Source organism: Centruroides sculpturatus, unplaced genomic scaffold (assembly GCF_000671375.1).
Source record: "Centruroides sculpturatus isolate CEXI.00-Female unplaced genomic scaffold, Cexi_2.0 scaffold1260, whole genome shotgun sequence".
NCBI lineage: Eukaryota > Metazoa > Arthropoda > Arachnida > Scorpiones > Buthidae > Centruroides > Centruroides sculpturatus.
Genome location: NW_019385526.1, coordinates 165,450 through 187,175, shown reverse-complemented (window position 1 = coordinate 187,175; position 21,726 = coordinate 165,450). Strand labels below are relative to the sequence as shown.

General features: G+C 31.3%; 2 protein-coding genes across 4 annotated transcripts; both read left to right on the top strand.

Moving 5' to 3' along the window:
* Positions 1 to 5,737: 5,737 nt before the first annotated feature.
* On the top strand, positions 5,738 to 13,429 carry LOC111639821. 3 transcript variants are annotated; one of them, XM_023385774.1, is made up of 7 exons: positions 5,781 to 5,862; positions 8,045 to 8,144; positions 8,245 to 8,411; positions 11,121 to 11,257; positions 11,335 to 11,437; positions 11,962 to 12,026; positions 12,501 to 13,429. In XM_023385774.1, the coding sequence occupies exons 2-7, from the start codon at positions 8,127 to 8,129 to the stop codon at positions 12,611 to 12,613; spliced, it is 603 nt and encodes a 200-aa protein (XP_023241542.1). In that variant the 5' UTR covers positions 5,781 to 5,862; positions 8,045 to 8,126; the 3' UTR covers positions 12,614 to 13,429. The 3 variants fall into 3 exon arrangements, with proteins under 3 accessions (XP_023241544.1, XP_023241542.1, XP_023241543.1); XM_023385775.1 differs by having other exon boundaries at positions 5,798 to 5,862; positions 8,048 to 8,144; XM_023385776.1 differs by lacking the exon at positions 8,045 to 8,144 and having other exon boundaries at positions 5,738 to 5,862.
* A 3,490-nt stretch (positions 13,430 to 16,919) lies between these two features.
* Positions 16,920 to 21,496, top strand: LOC111639823. Its single transcript, XM_023385779.1, has 5 exons — positions 16,920 to 16,935; positions 17,454 to 17,630; positions 18,503 to 18,605; positions 20,168 to 20,363; positions 20,494 to 21,496. Exons 1-5 carry the CDS (start codon positions 16,920 to 16,922, stop codon positions 20,575 to 20,577), a joined length of 576 nt encoding a protein of 191 aa, XP_023241547.1. The 3' UTR covers positions 20,578 to 21,496.
* The last annotated feature ends 230 nt before the right edge of the window (positions 21,497 to 21,726 follow it).

The window sequence follows — 21,726 nt, the reverse complement described above, 5'->3', positions numbered from 1 at the left end:
AATGTATTACTTGGCTTTAATTTGAGTATGTTTTTCGCGTTGGAACGAATTATTTGGTTTTACATGTAATCGTATGGGAAAAGATGATCCACCTTACGACATTTTCATGATACGATCTCAGTTTCGGAACGGATTAATTTCGTATCCTGAGGTACCACTGTACTTCAAGAATGATATTAGTACGCTCGTTACTCGTTACACAGCTGTTTTAGTATAAACCCAACTTGCTCAGTGATAAATTTGCACATTAATCTTTAAATAGATTTCGAATATAACATATTTTATAATAATTTACACTTTCACAAATCCTTTATATGAATTGCGATATGACAATAGACTACTGTATAATAAATTCTCTTCTTATTGTAAGCAATACACCAACTACTCTGCACGACAACAAAATAGTTATCCGCATTTATACTCGGAAAGCTGGCAAAGTAAGAAACTATACTTTCGCTGGCTAAAATTTGAAATATTCACGGTAATAAAACTATTAATTCGAGGACATAAGGTACGATTGAAGCAATTTTAAATGGAAGCAAATCCGACGATGCTGCAGACAACGTTAAACATAAAATACATATTTCTTGAAATAATGTATTTCTTCATTAATGAAATTAATATTTTTTATGTAATATTAATCGTGTAGGCCTAAACAATTTTGTAATTTAAAAGTTATTAATAAAATAATAAACAGACGAAACATCTAGAGATATTCTTTATTTTGTCTACAGAACAAACTTCTAACGTTACTCGCCTTTTCTATTCCATTTCACGTCTTACGCTGGCTTTTTGTTCTTTTGTTTCGATTTGTGTGTTTTCTTTTGTATCGTCACTGACTAATACGGAGGAGTGAGTAATTTCTTCCTTTCGTTGACAAATACGTTGTTATCTATTGAAGGAAAATTAAATTACTGGTTACGGCTGAAAGCATTTAAAAATTATACGTTGTAGTTGTTTATAGGCCCTATACAGTGTACGAGTCCACATATGGCAGAAGTTAAAATAAGTATTCGCAAAGTGGATAATTTTGCTTAGACATAAAGTTTTTGTTTAGTACATTCAGAAGCAAATATATCATTAACTATATATTCAAAGATTTCAATTTAATCGGTGGAACATAAAATCTAAAATAAATACCGTATTATAAAAATTATAGAATCGCTCGTTAAATTAATTAATAAATTGAATATCGTAATTTTACGATATCGAATTTATTAAGTAACTAAATTAGGAATAAAATAAGATTCGATGGGAGAGCTAAAAATTAGCCGGTAGGATACTCGTAAGGAAGATAAAATATCGGTTACAATAACGACAAGTAGCGGCAATTTGTTCGCGAAGCTATAAATAGCACAAACGTTAGTTTAGCCAGGGGAAAGCAACGAATTTCAAATACAGCTACCGGTAACTGGGTCAGATGTCCTTGGAAATCGTGTAATCCGGGAAAATGACACGCATTTTTTAGTAAAGTAATTCACCATGACGTTTACATTATAAAGTACTTTACAATACAAACGGACACGACAACACGTAAGTTAACTTTATCTCTCGGGGGGTGATCGGGCGACTGTCACAGATTTCGGCCAGGTCGTTGGCCTGGACCGAGCCGGGTACGAATCTCCGTCCGGCAGAAGGGACAAAGCGCCCTTCTCCAATATTTTCTCCATGATCTAAGTTCAAAGTTTTCCACTAAAAAACAGGTGGTGGAGCGACCTATCGGAAATTTGCCGGATCGCGGGTGGGATGGAATTTTTTGAAATCCGTGCAAATTTTACGTAAAGTGACGGTAAATTACGCCTAGCTATTTATTTTCTTTCTATGAAAATTGATTTTCGGTATTGCCGTCCGTTAAAAATAAATTTAAAACTGTTTTACAGTTAGGAATGAAAAAAGTATCGTCGACAATCTAAGATTTTAAGCAATTGAATGAATTCATAAGATTATTAGTTTCGACTCGCTCCCCATATCTCATTCAATTATGAAATGTGACGGTAAACGATCGTTCTTTCCACGTGGCTTCTCCGGTTTCTTATCGTTCATATCGTAATCGGTATTCCCTTTTCTTACCTAATAAAACAAGTAAACGGTAAACATAAATTAAAGTTGTAACTTAAAAGTAATAGAGCCAAAAACCATAAAATATTTATTCCGGTTTTAAAGAGAAAGTTTCAATTTATTTCCCAATAATTCCCCAGACAAACTTTTGAAGAAAGAAAATGAATATTTTAATAGAAAATAAATAGGCAAAATGTGTAAACTTATGCAACGATTTAATTATTTTACGGAAAATTGCATGGATATGGTCCAGACTCCAATAGACCGGTCATCTGGCAAATTCGAATAGAGCGAGCTCTGGCTCAACCGCCATAAATTTCACCACGGTAAGTGGTCGACAATTCTTTAACTTGGATTTTGTCGAAAACGTTCGAGAAGGGCGCTTTGCCCCTCTTACCGAACGAAGGTTCGTTCCACGCAGACGACGTGGCCGAAATCTGTGACGGCCACCCGGCCACCTCACCTCCCCTTGTTAGGAACCGAAGATATTTCGATAGACGGAATTCTAAGCATATGTTTATAAATAGAGAATAGTCGACGACTCGGTTAATCCTACAGACGGTACTGTACAGTACATTCACACGAATACGTGTAACAGGTAACGCGGATTGTTATTCCATGAAATCAATCGGATCATTACGACCAATGAAGACCCTTCGTCTTCAAATTCGTTTAACCCAGGGATCTCTCGCGGAACAATTTTATTTTTAACTTAATGCCGATAGAAGTCACAATGAAAAAGCTTTCATTTCCCAATGGTTAATTGATTTTTGGGCCGTAGAAACCCTGATCCGTGGGAATAATAGTATTGCCTAACCTACAGTGTTTTATTATTAATGACGATTAACTTTATTTTTATCATTTACGTATGTCAATTTTCTAATTATATAATCCAATATTGAAGTATAAACGGTAATTTGATTTGTGCCCAACTAATTACGTATACAGTAATTAATAAACAATGATTAAGTTATGCCCATTAGCTACTTAATGATGATTAATTTATGTAGAATACTGAATAATAATTATGGCTAATCTGTGATTATCATTATAATTACTAATAATGGTTCGACATAATAATTAGCATATTGCCGGCATCCCGATTAGCATAATTTTGTAACTATAATTATTTTATGTCGGACTTGTTCGTTTCGTTACGCCCGTTACGACGTCCATCTAGTTAAAACGGGGAACGACATTATAAAACCGGAACGAAATAACGGTGGCAAAGTGAGAAAAGAATAGAATAGCAACACGTAGGATCGATAATCATCAGAAGAATAACGACGACTTTTCGAACAAATGTTGCACACATTTATTGGAAAAACATTACGAGTTGGCTACAGATATCTTTTATAAATTAAACTTGATTGATGATAGGCGCAATGAACATTAAGTTCGTCGACCCGTTTCTTTCGTGGCTGTTTACGTCTTGTCTTCGGTTACGGACAATAGGAGAAATCTGCCCCCGGCCGAGAATTAAAAGGATCGACATTAGTCGTCCCTTGTCTTTTTTTTAATACTTTCGACAAACTAATGATTTCTTCAACTGTTATCAACTTGTTAATAAGACTCTGTCTGTTCTTATAATTAATTAAAAACTCGGTCGACAGACGAAACTTCACCGAACTTTGAATAAAGTCATTCCGAAGACTTAACTAAATTTTTCATTCATACAAATTTAGGATTAATGCTTTTCTTTCTTCCGTTTTTTTCAAATCTTATTACCACGTCATTCTTTTTTTTTGCTTTAATTAATAATGATTTGTTTTCTCTGGTGATAAAGTTATTAAAGAGTACTTTATGCAATTACACGGAAGAATTTTTCCCATTTAATAAAAAAAAACTTAAACTTACAAGGTTTATAACAGCTAATTGATTTTCAAATAATTAATTAACTTTATTTATAATTAAAAAAAGAAGAAATTAAACATCATAGAATCAACTTAATGACTTTCAAAATGATGAAAACACCCATAAAAGCATAAAAACTTAAACAATATAAATTATAAAAATTTAATTTCGTAAGAACAAGAAAAGGAAATAAAAATTTATAAAAAATCTATTTATATTATTTTGATAATTGCAAAAATTGATAAAGAAATGTTAAATAGAAAAACTCCATAAATTCTTTCTATACTGAAAAAATTTTGGGATTTTATAGAAAGGATGTTTTGGGGAAGTTAGGGATCGACTAAACTCTTTCTTACTTCTAATACCCGACTCGCGTATTAAATAATCTGACAAAGGATATACAAAATTATACTCGACAGCAAAAAATTGTGCACCAAAGAAGAGGCGTAGGAATGAAACAAAACTAGCGAGGGTAACAAGCGATTTCAATTTCGTAGCGTTAAAGACACTTTCATACGGAACAACGGTGTAATTTGAAGAAAAATTTCGTATCTCGTAAGACCTATTCTTGCCCAGATATGGCATTCTGGTACATATCCTGGCAGTTGCGCATTCGCCATTTTAGATCCTTATCACTCGAAAATGGCCGAAGACGGAAAGTTCGGCAAAAAGACCATTCCACTTTCTTGATCCTACGATGCAGTCTTTCCCAAATTAGGCGTCAGGCCTTTAACCGCGTCGTACGGGCAGGCGCGAAGTTTGAAGACTCCGAACGGGTGTGCCGAAATTTCGGACACAGCCAATCTCTGCGCGTATTTAAAATATTGGAGTAGGGATTTTAAAGCATTCTGGTAATTATCCGGCGAGTAATCGGAGGACCACAACCGTTATCGCTTTTCGTATCTGTCTGACACATAGCCGCGTGCCAAATTTTACAGTAATGGGACAATTCGTCCGGGCTCGTAACTACTTCTCTCGACGAGCGTATCGTGTATTGAAATTTACAGAAGTATGTGTAAGGAATTTGGGGAATTACATCTAAAGAATCGAACACTAATTTCATACTAGTATATGTAACTGTACTTGGTAATTACGTTTATATTCTTTAGATATAATTCTCTAAATTTAATCGTAGACGATTCCACACTTCTTGGTAATAGAGAATAAGATTAAGGTAACGAATAACCAAATTTACAAATCACCATAATATTCAAATTGGAAACATCGGAAAGGAAATGGAATTGAAAATGGCAACAATCAATTTCGTACGACTACAAAATATAATAATTTCGATATTCCGATAAATCTTCCAAGCTCCGAAGTATCGAAAAATTCCTTAATTTTTTCTAAACCTATAAGTTTTCGAAACAATAATTCCGTAAATTTAAATATAAATCTCTAATTTAATAGCGATGAGTTGAATTTTGGGAGGATAAAGAGAATACGATCGAGATAATAATCGACGAATCACCGCCATGTTGAAATGATCGATTTTTGGAAGATAATAGAACAACAGTTGTTATAACACTGCAGACAGACAACTTACCAGTCGATGTACAGTACATTAACGGTTTATGTTACATATGATAAGTAGCTTATTTCTGATGTAGAATTCCAATAAATTCCATATAAAACAACCGAGTTTTACTGAATGAAAGATATGTTTTTGATACTAGTTAAGGATTTTGGTTTGGAAAAAAATTTATAGGAGATACAGTCAAATAATATATAGATATTTTTCTTCGTAAATCTTTTTCTTTTTTTATAGTTTCGATTGAAAAAGTATGTGTATATATTGCGGGAGTAAAAATACGCGTAGCTCTTCCGAATTTCGACTTTTCAACCAATCGATGTTTAGAATGCGACATCTTTAGCCAATCCGCGTCGAGAATTACTTTTTGAATTTTCAAATGTTTTATTCTCATATTTGAAGGGGCATGCTTTGTTTAGGTACGACGATTAAATTAATTTTAAGTCTATTTATTAACATTTGTTTATTTTTAACAATTTGTTTACAATACTTTACTATTTTAATCGACTGAAAATTAAAATTTAATGAAGTAATAACTTAAAATACAGGATTTTCTGTTTCCCAATGCGAAATGTGTTATGTTTATATTTAACATTTTTCTACGTAGATTCTGTATTCAAAAATTTACTTTGTAAATGCCTTAAATTGAATTTTTGATTATATTTAGTGGAAATTTTACGGCTAGATTGGTAATTTCTATATTTATTTAATTTGATAAATTTTTAGGTTGTGGAAGTGTTCGATTGTTGCTTTCGAATTTAATACGCTGCGAAATTTACTCGAGGCGTTTTAAGAATCATTTAAAGTGTAGAAGGTTCGGTTACTACACTTAAAAGATTTACTTCGTCGGTGTAAATTACGCTCGATGTCCTCGACATTGGTTTGATGTGCCATAATCATCACTCGGAGTGTTTTATGGTGCAGTTAATTGTGTAAGGTTCGCTCGATATAGTGGCAGGGTTCATTTCCTACGTTCTACAATTAAATTATTTGCCAATTTCACCGAAATATACCAAACTTTTATCTTAAATGTTTGAAGAAAATCATTACTCCGATCATTTCTTAAACTAGGATTTCTCTCGACCAATTATAAAATTAACTCGATATATATATACTGTATATATATTGTAACGTTTATCTTATTGTAAAATTCATCACAGGCGTTGTAAACTTCGCAATAAAGTTAGATTTTTCTTGAAATTTTCAGCTTAATTTCTTAAATGTCGTTACGTTTCCTAAGGTCGAAAGCTCTTGTTACGTTGCTACGTTCGAGTTGAACACTAATTTTATAGTGCCAAAATGGGTAAAACCTCGTCGTAATTAGCTAAAACGAATGCCACGAAGGAACCTAACATATTTTTAACGATCGTAGTATTTTTTACATAATTAAAAACAATGGAGTTAAGTTGAAGGACGTTTATTGTGTCGTCTCTCAATTACTGATGAAACAGAAGTGTAATGGTAGAAGTGAAGAATTTAAGCACATCGTAAAGTGGCTCTAAACACGAATAGTTTATTAGCGAAGGTTGGAAATCCCAGTTCTGTAACAAATTGTTTGAAAATTAGGAAGAAAGCTTTTTAATGTTCTGGTAGCTTAGAATGAATCGATAATTTAGCTTAGAGCGATAATATCTACCAAATTGGATCGATGTAGAGATTTATAAATCAAGAAGATAGCGACATTAATTCTTCCTTTCGACCTTTCTCTAGTAATTTGTAATAAGTTTACCAAAGTATTTTAAAATATTAAAGGAAAATTTTTGGTGAGTATCATTAATATAAAATGGACTCGTCAAGTTTCATATACGAAGAGTACTTCGAAAGGTTTCGTTAAATTATTGATTTAAAAAGTAAAAAAAATTTTTTTTGAGAATTTTAATATCTTCACACTTACAAAAATGATGAAAATATGAATAAATGAGTAGATTTGTTTCTACTTTGTTTATTGAACGTTGTAGTTCCATTTAATCCGATTGACATTATTACATTTCTTATTAGAATCTTGATTTTTATGCTTTAAATCATAATGCTAAATAAATTTTAATGAAGTTTTCTAGTTATAAACAAAGTTTTTCCTTTTCAAAAGTCGCTAATACGTTCAATAAGAAACGAAATCCGTAGAAAAATTACATAAAATTAAATTATGAATTACGTAATTTAGAATTGTTTACGTGTTAAAACATTTTATGAATGGAACTAAGTCGGTTAGATATAAGCTTTGTCTGTTAATCTACTGAATACTGTAGAACGAAACGTGTGTGATAAGTCTGATAATTATAACAATAAGACCAGCAGGCTCGTATGATTATGACTACTACTTAAGGAAATAAATCAGTTATAAAGACTGGAGTTTATAAAATTCCAGTTAGATAAAATAAAAAATGATTAAATGGAATGATTATAAGTCAATCGGAGAAGAATACAAGTAACGGTTTTTCAAAGAATCCCTCGAAAACTAAGAAAAAACAAATATTTTTATTCAAAAAAAGCCAGAGGAAAAATTTAAAAATCACAGCAGACAAGCAGAAAAATCACTTCATTAAAAATGATCCATAAAAATCAAATTACTAATTTACCCGACTTTGATAAAAATCGATTTAGTAGACGACGAAAGAGCAGTTCTTCCTTGGAGGATAAAAAAGAAAGCAATTTCCTTCGTCTTCCAACAACATAAACTATTAAAATGTCCCAAAGGAAGGGGGTAAGGTGGAGAAAGTTTTTAAAAAATTTAAAAATTCATTTTTAATAAGAACCTTTTATCCATATTACAAAGTTTTAATACTTTAGCATTCTCTTTGCAGATGATCGAAGACATGAATATCCAAGTGGCAGTTTTACGTGATCTATTGATATGCGTCGGAAAACCTCAAGACAGCCCAGAAATTCGTGACAAAATCAAACAAACGAGAAAGAAATGTGTCGATACGTGTACTTCAGCTAGCCAAATAATTCTACCAGAAATTCGGAGGTAAGAATGGTAGGTTCTCTTTATACAGGCTTCTTTTCTATATTTACAACAATATTTTAATCTCTACGTTGTTGCGGCAGTATAAAATCCGTTTTTATAATTAAGAAAATAAAATGTATTTACTTATTTCGTTAGTGAAAATTCAGATTTATACTCGGTTAATGATGTCGAGGTCGAAGATAAATATTCATATCCAGGCATTTCATGAATAATTCATCCTCGTTACACGCTACATTAATTTAAATATTAAAAAAGTTCATAAAGAGTAAATAAGTATACATCTTTAGCGCATATCAAGGATACAATTCAGGAAAATATAATTGTTTATTAAATATTATCCGTGGAACGACTTTCAAAATAAACCGTATAACGGTCACATTCTATGCACATTGTTTCTGCTAACGATGATATATTTTGCTCATCTTATAATAAAATTTTTAAATTTTTAATACAAGTTTATGAATTTTTAAAAAATAAAAACTAGACTTATGTATTTGGGATTTTTTGTATAGTTTCTGTAAGGGCAATCGTGAGCCGTTCACAGCCCGGCACACGTATTTGTAAAATCTAAGTGACTCGTACAACATGGAATTCATATAAAACGGAATTATCAACATTGTTTTAGGGGGTTCGACTGTAATTCTCAAGAACAAGGGATATCCACGAAGTATTTATATTACTTCTCTTTAATTAACGAAGACATCAAACAGTAATGGTAGTTCAGAAAGTTATATTTTATTAATTACTTGTTAGTAACTTATGCAATTATCAATGAGAAAACAGGCGTGTTAGCAAATAATTATTTACTATCATCGTTCATACATAATGTACATCTCTTCATAAATTTTCGTATAAACGATATCAGAGGAAAGATACGAAAAAAAGCAAAATTTGTAACCAATAAAAATTAGATTTTTAATAAAATATTTCTATACAGAAACGTTTTCAATCTTATCATTACAAGATCAATTTAAAATTTAATGCGATGAGAAAGAATTTCGAAAAAAAAAACTTCTATAAAACCGAATATTTTTTATTTATATTTTGAAAACAATCGTTTAGATTTTCTGTTCGTTTTTTTTTATTTTGATTTTTTTTCAGTAAAATTTTAGCTTTAGGATATTTCTGACATTTCCACAAAGGTTATTTCTGTCACTACAATCTGTGCAACCATCAGCAATTTCTCTTAATGGTTCATCTTGCATACATGGCAAAAAAAAAAAAATCGTTATTTGTTTGTAAGAAGGAAAGAAAGAAAATTTCACCTTGTTCTTTTTGTTTATCAATTGAATAATTTGTTACATTTGCAGAAATGTTGTAGCTTTGTATCTGATAGTAGTTAAATGAAACGTGCATTTTCAGTGTTGCTGCAGTGTTTGTCTTGTAGATGATACTTGAGGACATTTTCAGCGATGTTTTTAGTTTAGGGGAGATCGGGACAACTTCGTCATGCGGGGCAAGTTTGTCAAGCGCTTTTTTTAAAAAACAAATTAAAAGGAGACTTTGGTTATAGGTTAGGCAGTTGAGTTTTATTGGTGGCTTGTTGAGTGTAGTGTTTTTATTGTTCTCCAACAAGCGTAGTTGAATTATCAAGCAAATTTTCATTTTCGTTCAATTCCATATAATATTTTTTTTCCATTTATATTGAATTGGCAGGTTTTGTTATAATTCCATGATAACGAAAGTTACTTTTCCTGTTAGAAGGATGTAACTTCAACTTATTCACGTGGCCAGATCGTGGCTTGGCATTCTGTTCTCAGGGTTGTACTTAATGTTTCGAAATCATGACTAGCGGGGTAAGATCGGCAACATAAAGCCACATTAGAAGCAAAGGATAAAAATCAAACAGATGATAAATGAAAACATGTTTGCATTTGTTATTCATGTATATATGTCTTTGAACTTGCATTTCGTTGTAATAATATTAAATGGGTGTTGGATTTGTATTTCTTTGTTTTAATAGTGAATTCCAACTTATACATTGTTAATAACATAATTTTATATACGTGCCTATCTTGCCCCATTACTGTTGCCCCTATACCAGGGGCAACTTTAATAAAAATAATTAAAATAATTACAACTTTACAAAAAGAGAGAAGTTGCCGATCTTGCCCCTATACCCGGGGCAACTTCGTCAATTTCTCTCTTCTTGTAAAGTTGTAATTATTTTAATTATTTTTATTTCCAAACTGATTTTAACCAGTTCTATAGTAAGGTAACATTCCAATAGACAATATGCAAAGCTTTTTTTTTCAGTTTACAGCAGTGTTTATTACACAAAATTTAAGTAAAGCTTAACATGCCGATCTTGCCCCGATCTCCCCTATATCTCGATAGATTATCATTAACTACAAATGATATTTTAAACTATATTACACTTACGTTAGTGTATATCAATACGTAATGTTTAAATTTAGTAATTTTACAGTTTATATTTCAGTCGATAATCAGCAAATACGTTGAAAATACAACTTCCTCGTATATTTTTACTTAGCGATATTAAATCTCGTATTAACAATTGGTTAAGTAATAGATTTTTTAGCGACTTTACAAGTATCCTGTTATATTCGGCAATGTTACAGCCGTATCCAGATAAGCAATTAAGAGTAATTAAAATATGTGACTACTAATTATTAAATAATATGTTTCTAGCGATATTACTATTGCTGTGTAAAATAATAAATTAGTTAAATAATACGTTATTTTCAGCGATGTTACGGCTGGTATTCCAGTAGATAGTCAGCAGTTGGTTAATCTGGTATGCTGTTCCCAATTACTATTAAGAGAACTTCGAAAATGTAAACACTTAATCTCTAATAACAAAATGGAAATGTCGCATTATTACGGTAAACGTCACTTTATACATTTGTATACAAAATACGGCCGAAAAATGCATGCGACTAATGAATTTTCCCCCTTACAGAGCAGCGACAAGGATCTTCGGGGATGTCGGTTCTGGATAAACTAGTGCTTTGGAGGCCACCTCCCGTCAATTACCACCAAGACGAACTTCATAAAATCGACAGGTTTCTGTGTCTTTCTTTTATTATTATTTTAAAATTTCGGTTGCGTGTTTAATAATTTATATAGTGTACAGTACAATCCCGGTTGGTAGCAAATTATCATAAGAGGTAGGGAAAAACATTAGCCTTTAAACGAAACAGGAGCTGGGCGGTTTGGGGTTAAATATTCTCGACTGCACTTAGCTTATTATCGGAATAAACAGATTCTCCTTCTCCGATTTAAAAATAAAAAAAAAAAAAAAAAAAAACAGAAATTTAAATTTCAAAATATAGAATATTTACATATTACTCTATTTTACTACGAAAATCCGAAAGGTGTTTTCGGGGATAACAGGGAAAAAATTCATTAAAATAGAAAAGAAATTATGTAAATAATCGAAATCTACCAAGGTTATAAAAAGAAAAACACTGCATTTTTTGAATATTTTCGATAATAAATAATTTTCGAATAATTTTTTTTTTAGTTTTTAATTTATAGGAGATAATGCGGTATAAATCTGTGATAAATCTCCTTTTGTACGTTGTAGGGATGCGGAAACGGTAGAAAAAATTTTGGAAGAAATGCAAGAATTTATGCCGCACGAAACGAACTGTAAGTATTCTGTTCTTTTATATTCTAGAGTTTATAAGTAATTAATTTGCAAAAAAATAATAATTAGTTTAATTAAAAAAACAGAATTGTAAGGGGAAAAATCAAGAGCATTAGAAATATGAGGAAGGTTTGTTAACAAACACAAACGTTTGGCACTTAAAATTACACAGTGCAGAGTTTAATTCAGTTTCATTTTCTACATTTATAGTCGCTGAATTCTGAAATGAAGCTATCATTAATTATCTAATTGTGTTTCAAGACATTATACGGGAATGGAAACGACTCGTTTGTTTCTATAATGAAGTTTAAGATTATAATGAAACCCTTTTAATAGCGGAAAAGCATTTTCTAATTCTGAAATTTAATGACTTTCAGGGCATTTTAACATTAAACTTTCAATATTTTATCGTTACGTCATTCTAGGAGTTAGTTTTTTTTAACGTGTTACTTAGGAAAACTTTTATCTGTTTGCAGCTGGTAAAGCATTGATGGAAGGTGTTGTGATCAACTGGAGACGACGACGCAAAAGTGCTATCTATAGACACGTGGGAGACATTTGCTGCGTTTGTAAATCTAATTCGAGCTAACAGTGAGTCTGGTCAGGTAGCACGATCGATTATTCTTTCCTGTCTTCTCTCTCGAGTGGATGAGGATCTCGATACTGTACACACATGCAATACATAAACGTGTAGAGAGGGAAAGATTTATCAACCGGATTACGTTGCGAACGAATGGTTAAGAAAAAAAAACATGTAATAATCGAAGATAATTAATTTTTTATACAAAATTTGGCAAGATTTATATATAAATGTGACAATTTTTAAAAAAGTTTTAATGGAGTCGTTACGCTAAAATAATCAAAGATAAATAAGCAAATTCGGCGAGTAACCGTATCAAATTAGTAGAGTTTGGTTTGACTTTTATATATCGAGTTACGACCAGAATAATTTACTACCGAAAAAAAAGTAAACACGAACAGAATTTATGAAGTTTAGAAATAATTTTATAAGCGAATGAAGCGGGTTATATTTAACTTAATTAGAAACTATTAAGAAAGAGAGGAAAAGAGAGAGAGAGAGAGAGAAAGATGCTCGAAAGACTTTAACAATTGAATAAATTACTTCTTCGTTTTCTCTTACGGAATTTTTTAACAAGACTTTTTTACTAATTTTTTTCTGGCAGTTTAATTTTGCAACAAATTCATTAACATATACACACACACACAAAAAAGCCCACATCATCCGAACCTACGAAAAAAAACTTTATCAATTTTTTACCCCACGAGTAAACAAAATCTCATTTTGCTTTCATACGAAATTAAAACTTGTTTTTTCAATTACTTTTTCGGTTTTTCTCCATCATATATATTTACTTCCACTCCAAACATTAGCATCCATTCTCTACACATATATGCAAAACAATCACCAATTGTATATAAGTAACATTCCTTATATACAGTATATAATAAATAAAATATAAATATATATATATATGAATATATAATATGTATAAACGTATAGTGCTATTTAAAAATATTTTCGCGTTTATAATAATTGAAAAATTGGCACGGAACACGTTACGATCGAACGCTATCTTGGCACTTTTTATCTCCAAGAAATAAAAAAATATTGTAGATTTTTACGCGTTGAATTTAAAAAAAAAAAATATTGTTGCACCCACGAATTAATTTTTCGGAGAAATTTTTCAGTTTAATTACGTATAAGCCGAGCTAGCGACATTTATAACGACGGAAACCATCACAAATTTCTTGCCGACTGTGTGACATTTGAAACGTACAATTTCTTGACCAATAAGCGAGTTTATATAGAAAAATTTAAATTTTAAAATAACGGACTTTAACCAACAATATTGAAGCAAATTTGTGAAAATGAACGGAGGAAATTGTATCGATGATAATTGTTTACATCAGGTAAAATGCTGGCTCGGCCTGTAACCTTAACTTTATGCTTCAGGATGCATTGCATAGTATTATGTATATTCTAAATATATCTATGTACAGACACAATATATATATATATAAAATTATACTATTGTTAATAAAATTTTTTGAATTTTATCATGCTCCTTTAATTTTTTTTTAATTCTCTTAAATTTTCACTGTTTTATTTAAATGATTATATTAAACTTATTGAAATTTATTATATTAAATTATTAAGAAAATTGTTTTGTGTTTTTACTTTTTAATTTTAATTAAACTAAATGAAAAATTCATGTTAATTATTAAATAATAAATTTTCCAATTAATTTCAACTGAAAATTAACTAAACGTCGAGTTAATTTTTTTTTTTAAAGTTAGAATTAATTAATTTTGATGAATTTTTTAAAATATATAATTTGCGTTTTGAATAAAATTAATTTTATATAAAGTTGTCTATTTTGCTTTTAACTTAATTAATTAAAGGCGAATTGACTCACATTCGAATAGTTTTTACGTGTGTTTCTATGTATTTTAATGCTGTTTAATATTTTTAAAAAATTTTTAACAATCTATAAAATATATTATCAAGTTTTAATTTGAGACTTCTCGAATGAAGAATATTTTAAAATTGAAAAATTCGTTAGAATCTTTAATTATACAACTTCAGAAAATTAAAAAAAAATTATTTTAAATTGTTTGTTATATTGCCAAATTTTACAGAAACTCGAAAAATAAAGAGAAAGATAATAAAAATCACTTTAAAGTATGAGTGTACTGTACTTTGTACTGTAATTCTCTAGAACCATAGAACTAAAAATTATAATACTTACGAGATATATAATCTATTTGATATCATAACAAAATAATTATAATTGTAGTTTTATGCTTAAACTTGTTTACAAAATGAAAAAATTACTAAAAGCAAATTTACTTTTCTTTCTACAAATCTGCTTTAAAATTTATTTCACTCAAGATTATAGTTTTCATATCATTATGAATTCTAGATAATTAAAAATTAAGCAATTTTCTCTTAAAACTTCTAATTTCATAGCAGAAATTCTTAAACTTCCATTTGTTTTCTTATATAAACTCACATAAAAAAATCCTTAATTTAATTTCAAATCAATTTCGATTGTAAAGTAGAAATAAATCCTTGGGCAAAGAAACTTTAATCTAGAATTTTATATCTGTATGATTTATAAATCAATAAATACAACTATAAAACTTCAAACACAATTCTCTAAATGGAGAGAAAGTCTTCAGTCGCAGTTCAAGAATAAGGACTCGGACCCAACTTTTATTGGAAACTTGAATACAAAATATACTAGCGAAAAAGTATGCAGTGAAAAATAACATTTTTTTTTTTTGTTCTATAAAGCAGAAAAATCTGGAAAGCAACTGAAATTCGTTTCGCAAGAAAAAATACCACTATTCTAGAACGGCGCAGTTCGAAAACAATCTAAATCAATTTCCACCCCAAAAACTGCAATCAAAATTGTTTTTGCAGCCCGAAAAATGTCAGATAAATTACATCTAGTTCAATAATCATAAGTCATATTCACCAAAATTCAACAAAGTTAAATATGTTCTAGAAAAATCTCCAAGTCTGTTCGGAATTGTGTTTATACACGACTCGAAAGAACAGAAATATACAATACCGATGTTTATATACAGTTTTCTAAATCCAGTGCGATTCAAAATGTTTAATAAACGTTACTTTTGCCGCTGGAAAACATCAGCTAAACGAGACTTAATCCAACAGAATCAAAATTCTAAAAAAGAAAAACAAATTAAATATATTCTAGACAAAACCATTTAAACAACATTTTTCACATACAAAAATCAATAATAGAGTTAAGTCGTGCCGTAAATTACCAAGAAAACAGCCAGTTTGCATAAAGTTCGTTTCACACGTTCGACGAGGAACGATGCAAAGTATCACGATAAAACGCAAAGTAGGGGGAACATATTTTTTGATTACGGTAAAACTATTTTTAATGGTTTAAAATAATTCTTCTTAAGCATCGGTTAAATACGATTGATGGCATGGACGACAGAAAATAATCGTCGGTTCCCTGTTGCGTACAGTACGTATCGACGTAAAATTTAAATAATTACTTTTACTTGTCGAAAGAGTGGAGAGGAAGAGGAGGAGGAGGAGGAGGAGGAGGAAGAAGAAGAGATAAAGGGGAGGAAAGTGAAGTATGTTTCAATCTTTAAAGAAAAAATGAATAACATTTTTAAAAGAATAAAGAAAAATAGTAGCGATCAAAGATGGAAAGATTTATAATAGTACTATGTCAATTTATCTTTCGGAAACAAGATATATAATCCAATTTTCTTCCGGATTATATTCAAATTTGTAAAGACGATATATATACATAGCCGTATTTTCAGAATTTATATCTACAAATATCAAAATCAATCTTGGAAAAATAAAGAAATATATATATATATATATACACTATGGAAATTTTTCTTTAATTGATGATAGATGGCGTTAGCGAACAGGCAGTTTAAATAATAGATAATATAAAATATTGCATTGTCGGAAAAAGGGAATATCGCGGTGTCATTTTTTAATAAAACAACTTCGAGATTTATGTTTAAAATTATTATTATTATTTATTTTTTTTTTTTTTTATAAAAATCTTTGAAGTTTTTATTGTCGCTTTCAAATAGTTAGAAATTTATTACAAGACGCCATTTAAAAATATGTAAACCACTTTTTACAAAGGAGTAGGAAAACCGGTTTCAATTTGAGCAGGCGGTGCAATAGTTCAATTGCAAATTAAAAGAAAAAGCTTTTTAAGATTTTTGTCATTGTTTACTCGAATCAATATGGAAGAGCGACTGCAAAACTATGCAATCTATCAATGTCACAAACCTAAAATCAAACTACAATTTTTGTTTTAAATGCAGTAAACTGGATAAATTATATAAATCTTAAAAGAATGCGTAATACTATCGGTAATCAATCTTATTTGTAGCGAAAACAACGGAACGCATTTTACGGTACTTTTACTAAATGTTAGCCTGGGCCACAATTTTATTATTTTTGAGATGTCATCCCACACGAAATTACGCATTCTCAGCAATTTAGAAGTTAGGGGGGTTTATGACCTAGAAATTCGGCAGGTGGCGCGACCGGGTTCTTAAACAGAAAAGTTATATACTGTATTTTAAAATAAATTCGTTACCGTACTGTATACGTAGAATTTAAATTTCTTTCGCAATCGGCAGGTGGCGCAACGAACTTCACAGGTAAATAACTATTTTAAGTATAAAAAATCTGTTATTTCTACATTTATTTATTTCTACAATGGGCAAGAAGCGCGATAGTTTAATTTAGCCAACGGGCATTTAAAAAATAAACAAATCTCTCAATTATCGACTCTCGTAATTGTTTAAAAATTCCACCAAGACAAAGGTGTTTTAATTCGATCGGATAAATCGGGCTATTTAATAATTAATCGCCTTTGTGATAGATTTGTGGTTTACTTCCCACGTCGGGGAATATTTCGCCTTACGTNGCGGACAGTGGAATTACTTGGGAAAATGCGACCGGTCTCTCTACTGCCAACCGCAGAAGGCCACTTTATACAGCTACGTCGTGGAAGATACTAAAAAAGTGTTTAGCATCGGCAGGGGTATCTGTAAGCCAGGTGAGACTTTTACGTTATTAATATGGGAGAAGTGGCGTTAGAGATAAATTTAGAATTTCTCGACGGCGGGGTGCGTTTTCCCTTCTACAAATTTTTCACTACTAATTGCTCGCTATATATAGACACCTACGGCGGAAGACCATGCCCCGGGGGATGTCGAATGACATTTAATTATTCGAATTTTCAAACAATGCGTAAAACAAGGCACGAAACAGTACGGAGTATGGAAAAAGACCTAGGAGTCAATAACCTGGTTGTAAAGCTAATTGAATAAGCAGCTAAATCCATCTGGACCCGTGCCACGTCCAAGGTGTGAAGAAACTAAGTGTTTTCGTCACCTCCGATTAATAAATAAACGAAACTCGCTTCGTTTTTTTAGTAAATTTAAAATATTGGCAATGCAGAGAGGCAGTCGGTTTAAACTGGGACGGCCGTTATCGATGTTTTAACAAAGTAAATAGGAAAATGCATTAAAAGTAAATTTATTGAAGAATTTAATGGTGCTGACCGCATAAAGTAATCGATAAGAAAAATGTTAACGGTTAAAATAGGTGTTTGGAGGGGAATTTTCGCGGTTCCGTTGTTAAACGCGTGGCATAATTCTATCCAAAATCGACAGAAAGTAGGAGAAAAATTTGTCACCGTTATTTTTAGTCTAGAGGATGCAGGAGATAAACGATGAGGCGGTCAAACGAATTTGACGCTCGGTTTATTTACCAAAGGGATTTATTTTTTTCCCTTTTTGTGCCTTCGTCTAACCGAAAACCGGCAAACAATTGTTCAGAGCTGTCGTAGACGTCTGGACCAGGAAGTTATCCGCGGGGGATTTTTTCCTCTTCCCCCGTGTTGATTCTAATCATTTTTTAATGCAGGATCGCCCGAACTAAGCTCCGACCAGGCTCATTCCACCTTCTGTCGTCCTAAATGTACCTGGGAATTTTGTAGTAAAAATCCTAAAGCTATATGTTCCGCAATGTAAGTACAAAATTTAATTTTCTCTTTAACGAGATTATAAATATTTGTATAACTTATAAAATAATATCGGTGCCACCCCAGGAAGTTTATTTAGTTAACTCGCCGTTTTGAAATTCTTAAAGCACTTTATCCTATCGGCATGTATCGGACTGAGTAGGATTGACAATAAACTAGTTTAAGAATACTTTCACGATTTAGAGTAGATGTTTATAACATTTAAAATTTAAATTTTTTACGTTAAAAATCCGAATATTCGGCTAAAATCGGGGAAAATGTAAGAAAAGTTCAGCAATAGAAAATATTTTAATTAAGAATATCATTTAAAATTGTTTCCCACTTCTCGTGTTTTCAATTTTAAGAACATTTCTGCTTTTCCTTAAATATATTTTTAGTTTATAAATAGAAAATCACATTTTTATACTTAAGATCATCGTTATTAGATAAAAAAAATAAACTTAATAAACAATTTAATTAATTTTTTGCACATAAAAATCAGCCATTAATATTATTTTTTTAGTTTAAAAATTCATTAATTATAAAAATGAATAAAAGAAATGCTTTATAAAATGATTTTTTTTTCTCAGTTTTTAATAAACGAAATTGATTTTTTTATTTCTATAAATAAAACTGATCTTTTCAGTTTACAAATGAAAGAAAAAATTTCTTTTCTTGTTTCAAAACAAGAAACACGCTCTTTTTCTCTTTATATTATTTATTGTGGGATTTATTATTATCATTATATTTATTTTAAAAGCACGTTGTAATGTTTTAAGGTGTGGTTGCCGGCTTACTATATAAATTTTTCATGTGGGAAGGGTTGGGATTGGGAGCATTACGCCTTTGTAAACACATTTAAAGGTATAATTATCATAAAATTTAATAAATTAAAGTAGTAAAAAGTAAATTTTAGAACATCTGCTGTTTTCGAGAGTTTTTTTTAAAACGTTTTTTCCTCGTTCAAACAGATAGAGATCTGTTAGTCGAGCCATATCTATCTCCTCTCAACAACAATAGAAGGCGGTCCGTACTCGGCAGGAGTTAAGCTTATCCGTATCCGAACTTCACCTTGACAGACGGGCATGTTCTCTACGGTTTTCTACCTATTGATAGCGTGGAGACTGAGTTTACAATCCCACGCCGAAGATAAAGACTTGCAAGTCCACGGAGACGTCCTTCACTGCCCACCCTGCAGGAAGCTTCATTGTTGGCCCAAATTGCATCGGTTAAAGTGTAAAGGTGGCATTACTCTAGGTGTGTGTAACTGCTGCCCGGTGTGTGCCAAAGTTGCGGGNATTAAAAGGCTGTAAATAATTGAAAACGTTTAAAGCTTCATTTTTTTCGATAATAATAAATATATTGAAGTGGAGAAAAGCGTCGAATTCGGTGGTAAACGACTTAAAATATATTCTTGTAAGAAAAGGAGTAACTGGAAAATACGCTTTTAGAAATAACTTCAAGGTCTGAAGATATCTATAAATATGTAGTGGGTAAGTTTACATACACTTAAATTTGTTTTTATAATTCTTTTTTCTTTTTTGCTTTTGTTTTTGCGATATAATCAGCGATAACGCCGAGAAACTTCAAGAATGCCAAGGAAGTTGTCAACATACTTCGTGTAGAGCATGTCGTTATTTGGAACGAGAACACAGCTGCATTAAGTGCTCGCGTGACGATTTCGGATGCATGCAGAAATTTGGAAAATGTGCCAAACAGAAATTCTGCACCAGGAAAAAGTTTCCTTGCAAGATAGATCGGGAGGTACGAATTGAATTTATTATAACACCAAAAAATTAATAACGCGTTGGTAGCATTGTATTATAGCGCTACTTCGTCGATGAACGTAGCGAAGGAGTAAACGAGACTCATAGATTTGTATATATTTTGATAGAAAGAAGAAACGGAATGGAAATTTCAATGCCAAGTTGCCGAGTGTTTAGACAAAACGGAAAATACTCTTACAGGAGAAGGCTAAAGATCATCATCATCTGCAATTACAATCGTCGGAGGACGAAATATTCGTGCTTATTTTAAGTGTCTTTTATGGGTTTAAGGTGATTCGTGGACACATCGTTAGTATATGTAAACGATTTTAAGACCAAGCAAAATTTCAAAACGTACGCTTGAAAACGTCGCGATTATTTCAGTTTATTTATATCGAATCTTGCAATAAATGTATTCAAAATAACATACTAAATTTGTGCATTAAAAATTAATTGAAATATTATTTTTATTTGAAGAGCTAAGAAAATAGAGATATTTTCAAATTAGAATATTAAATAAATATTCCAGAAATCTGTGTTGTACAGCAGACCAAAAGTCAGTTGACTGTCTTTTAATAAAATAAAAATGCTGAATTAATTACGGGCTATAACCCGGCTAGTTAAATGTATAGGAGTTATGTAATTTGACTAAAGGAAGGCGATTACATCGCCATCTGGTATCGAATTTAATAATTAGTATTTAATTAATTAATTTAGTATATTTAGAGAGGAAAAATCGGCCCGGAGCGGAACCCGAAATTTCTGATTACCGTGCCAATAACGCTAGCCGGATCTTTGTCCGAACTTGGCTACCGGAGTAATTATTAGAAGATATAACCATACTAGCCACAGATCAGAGGAACTGGGGACGACTACGCTCCCTGTGTTCTCCGTGATCTCAACCCAGTTCAAGCTTTGATCGAGGCTCGGTATATATACAATTATATAATAAGCCGAGCCAAAATTAGGTAAGGTAAGGTGCCTAAATATTGTCACCTGTCATATCTGTCATATCTAACGTTGATGACACTGTCACTGGCTGAATTAGCCAGCCACTGATTGATAGGTGATATGGTGACAGGTTTGTTGTCCGTTGCCGCGTAATTTAGGAAAATTGATTTGAAGTAGTGCGCTACAATTTTCCTTTAGCTTCGAAACATCATTCCGACATATTAAGGTAAGTTATAAAGCGTTTCTTTTACTATATATGTAGCTACTATTCCATCAATTAATCGCCTGTGGGTTGAGCGGGTGGACAGAGAATGGCTGCCATATTTATAAACGTTGTGGTTCTAAATCCGTTCCTCTAAGAGGTTCCTAAACTCGTCTCGGGGACGGATTTAGGCACAAACTTCTCCCGA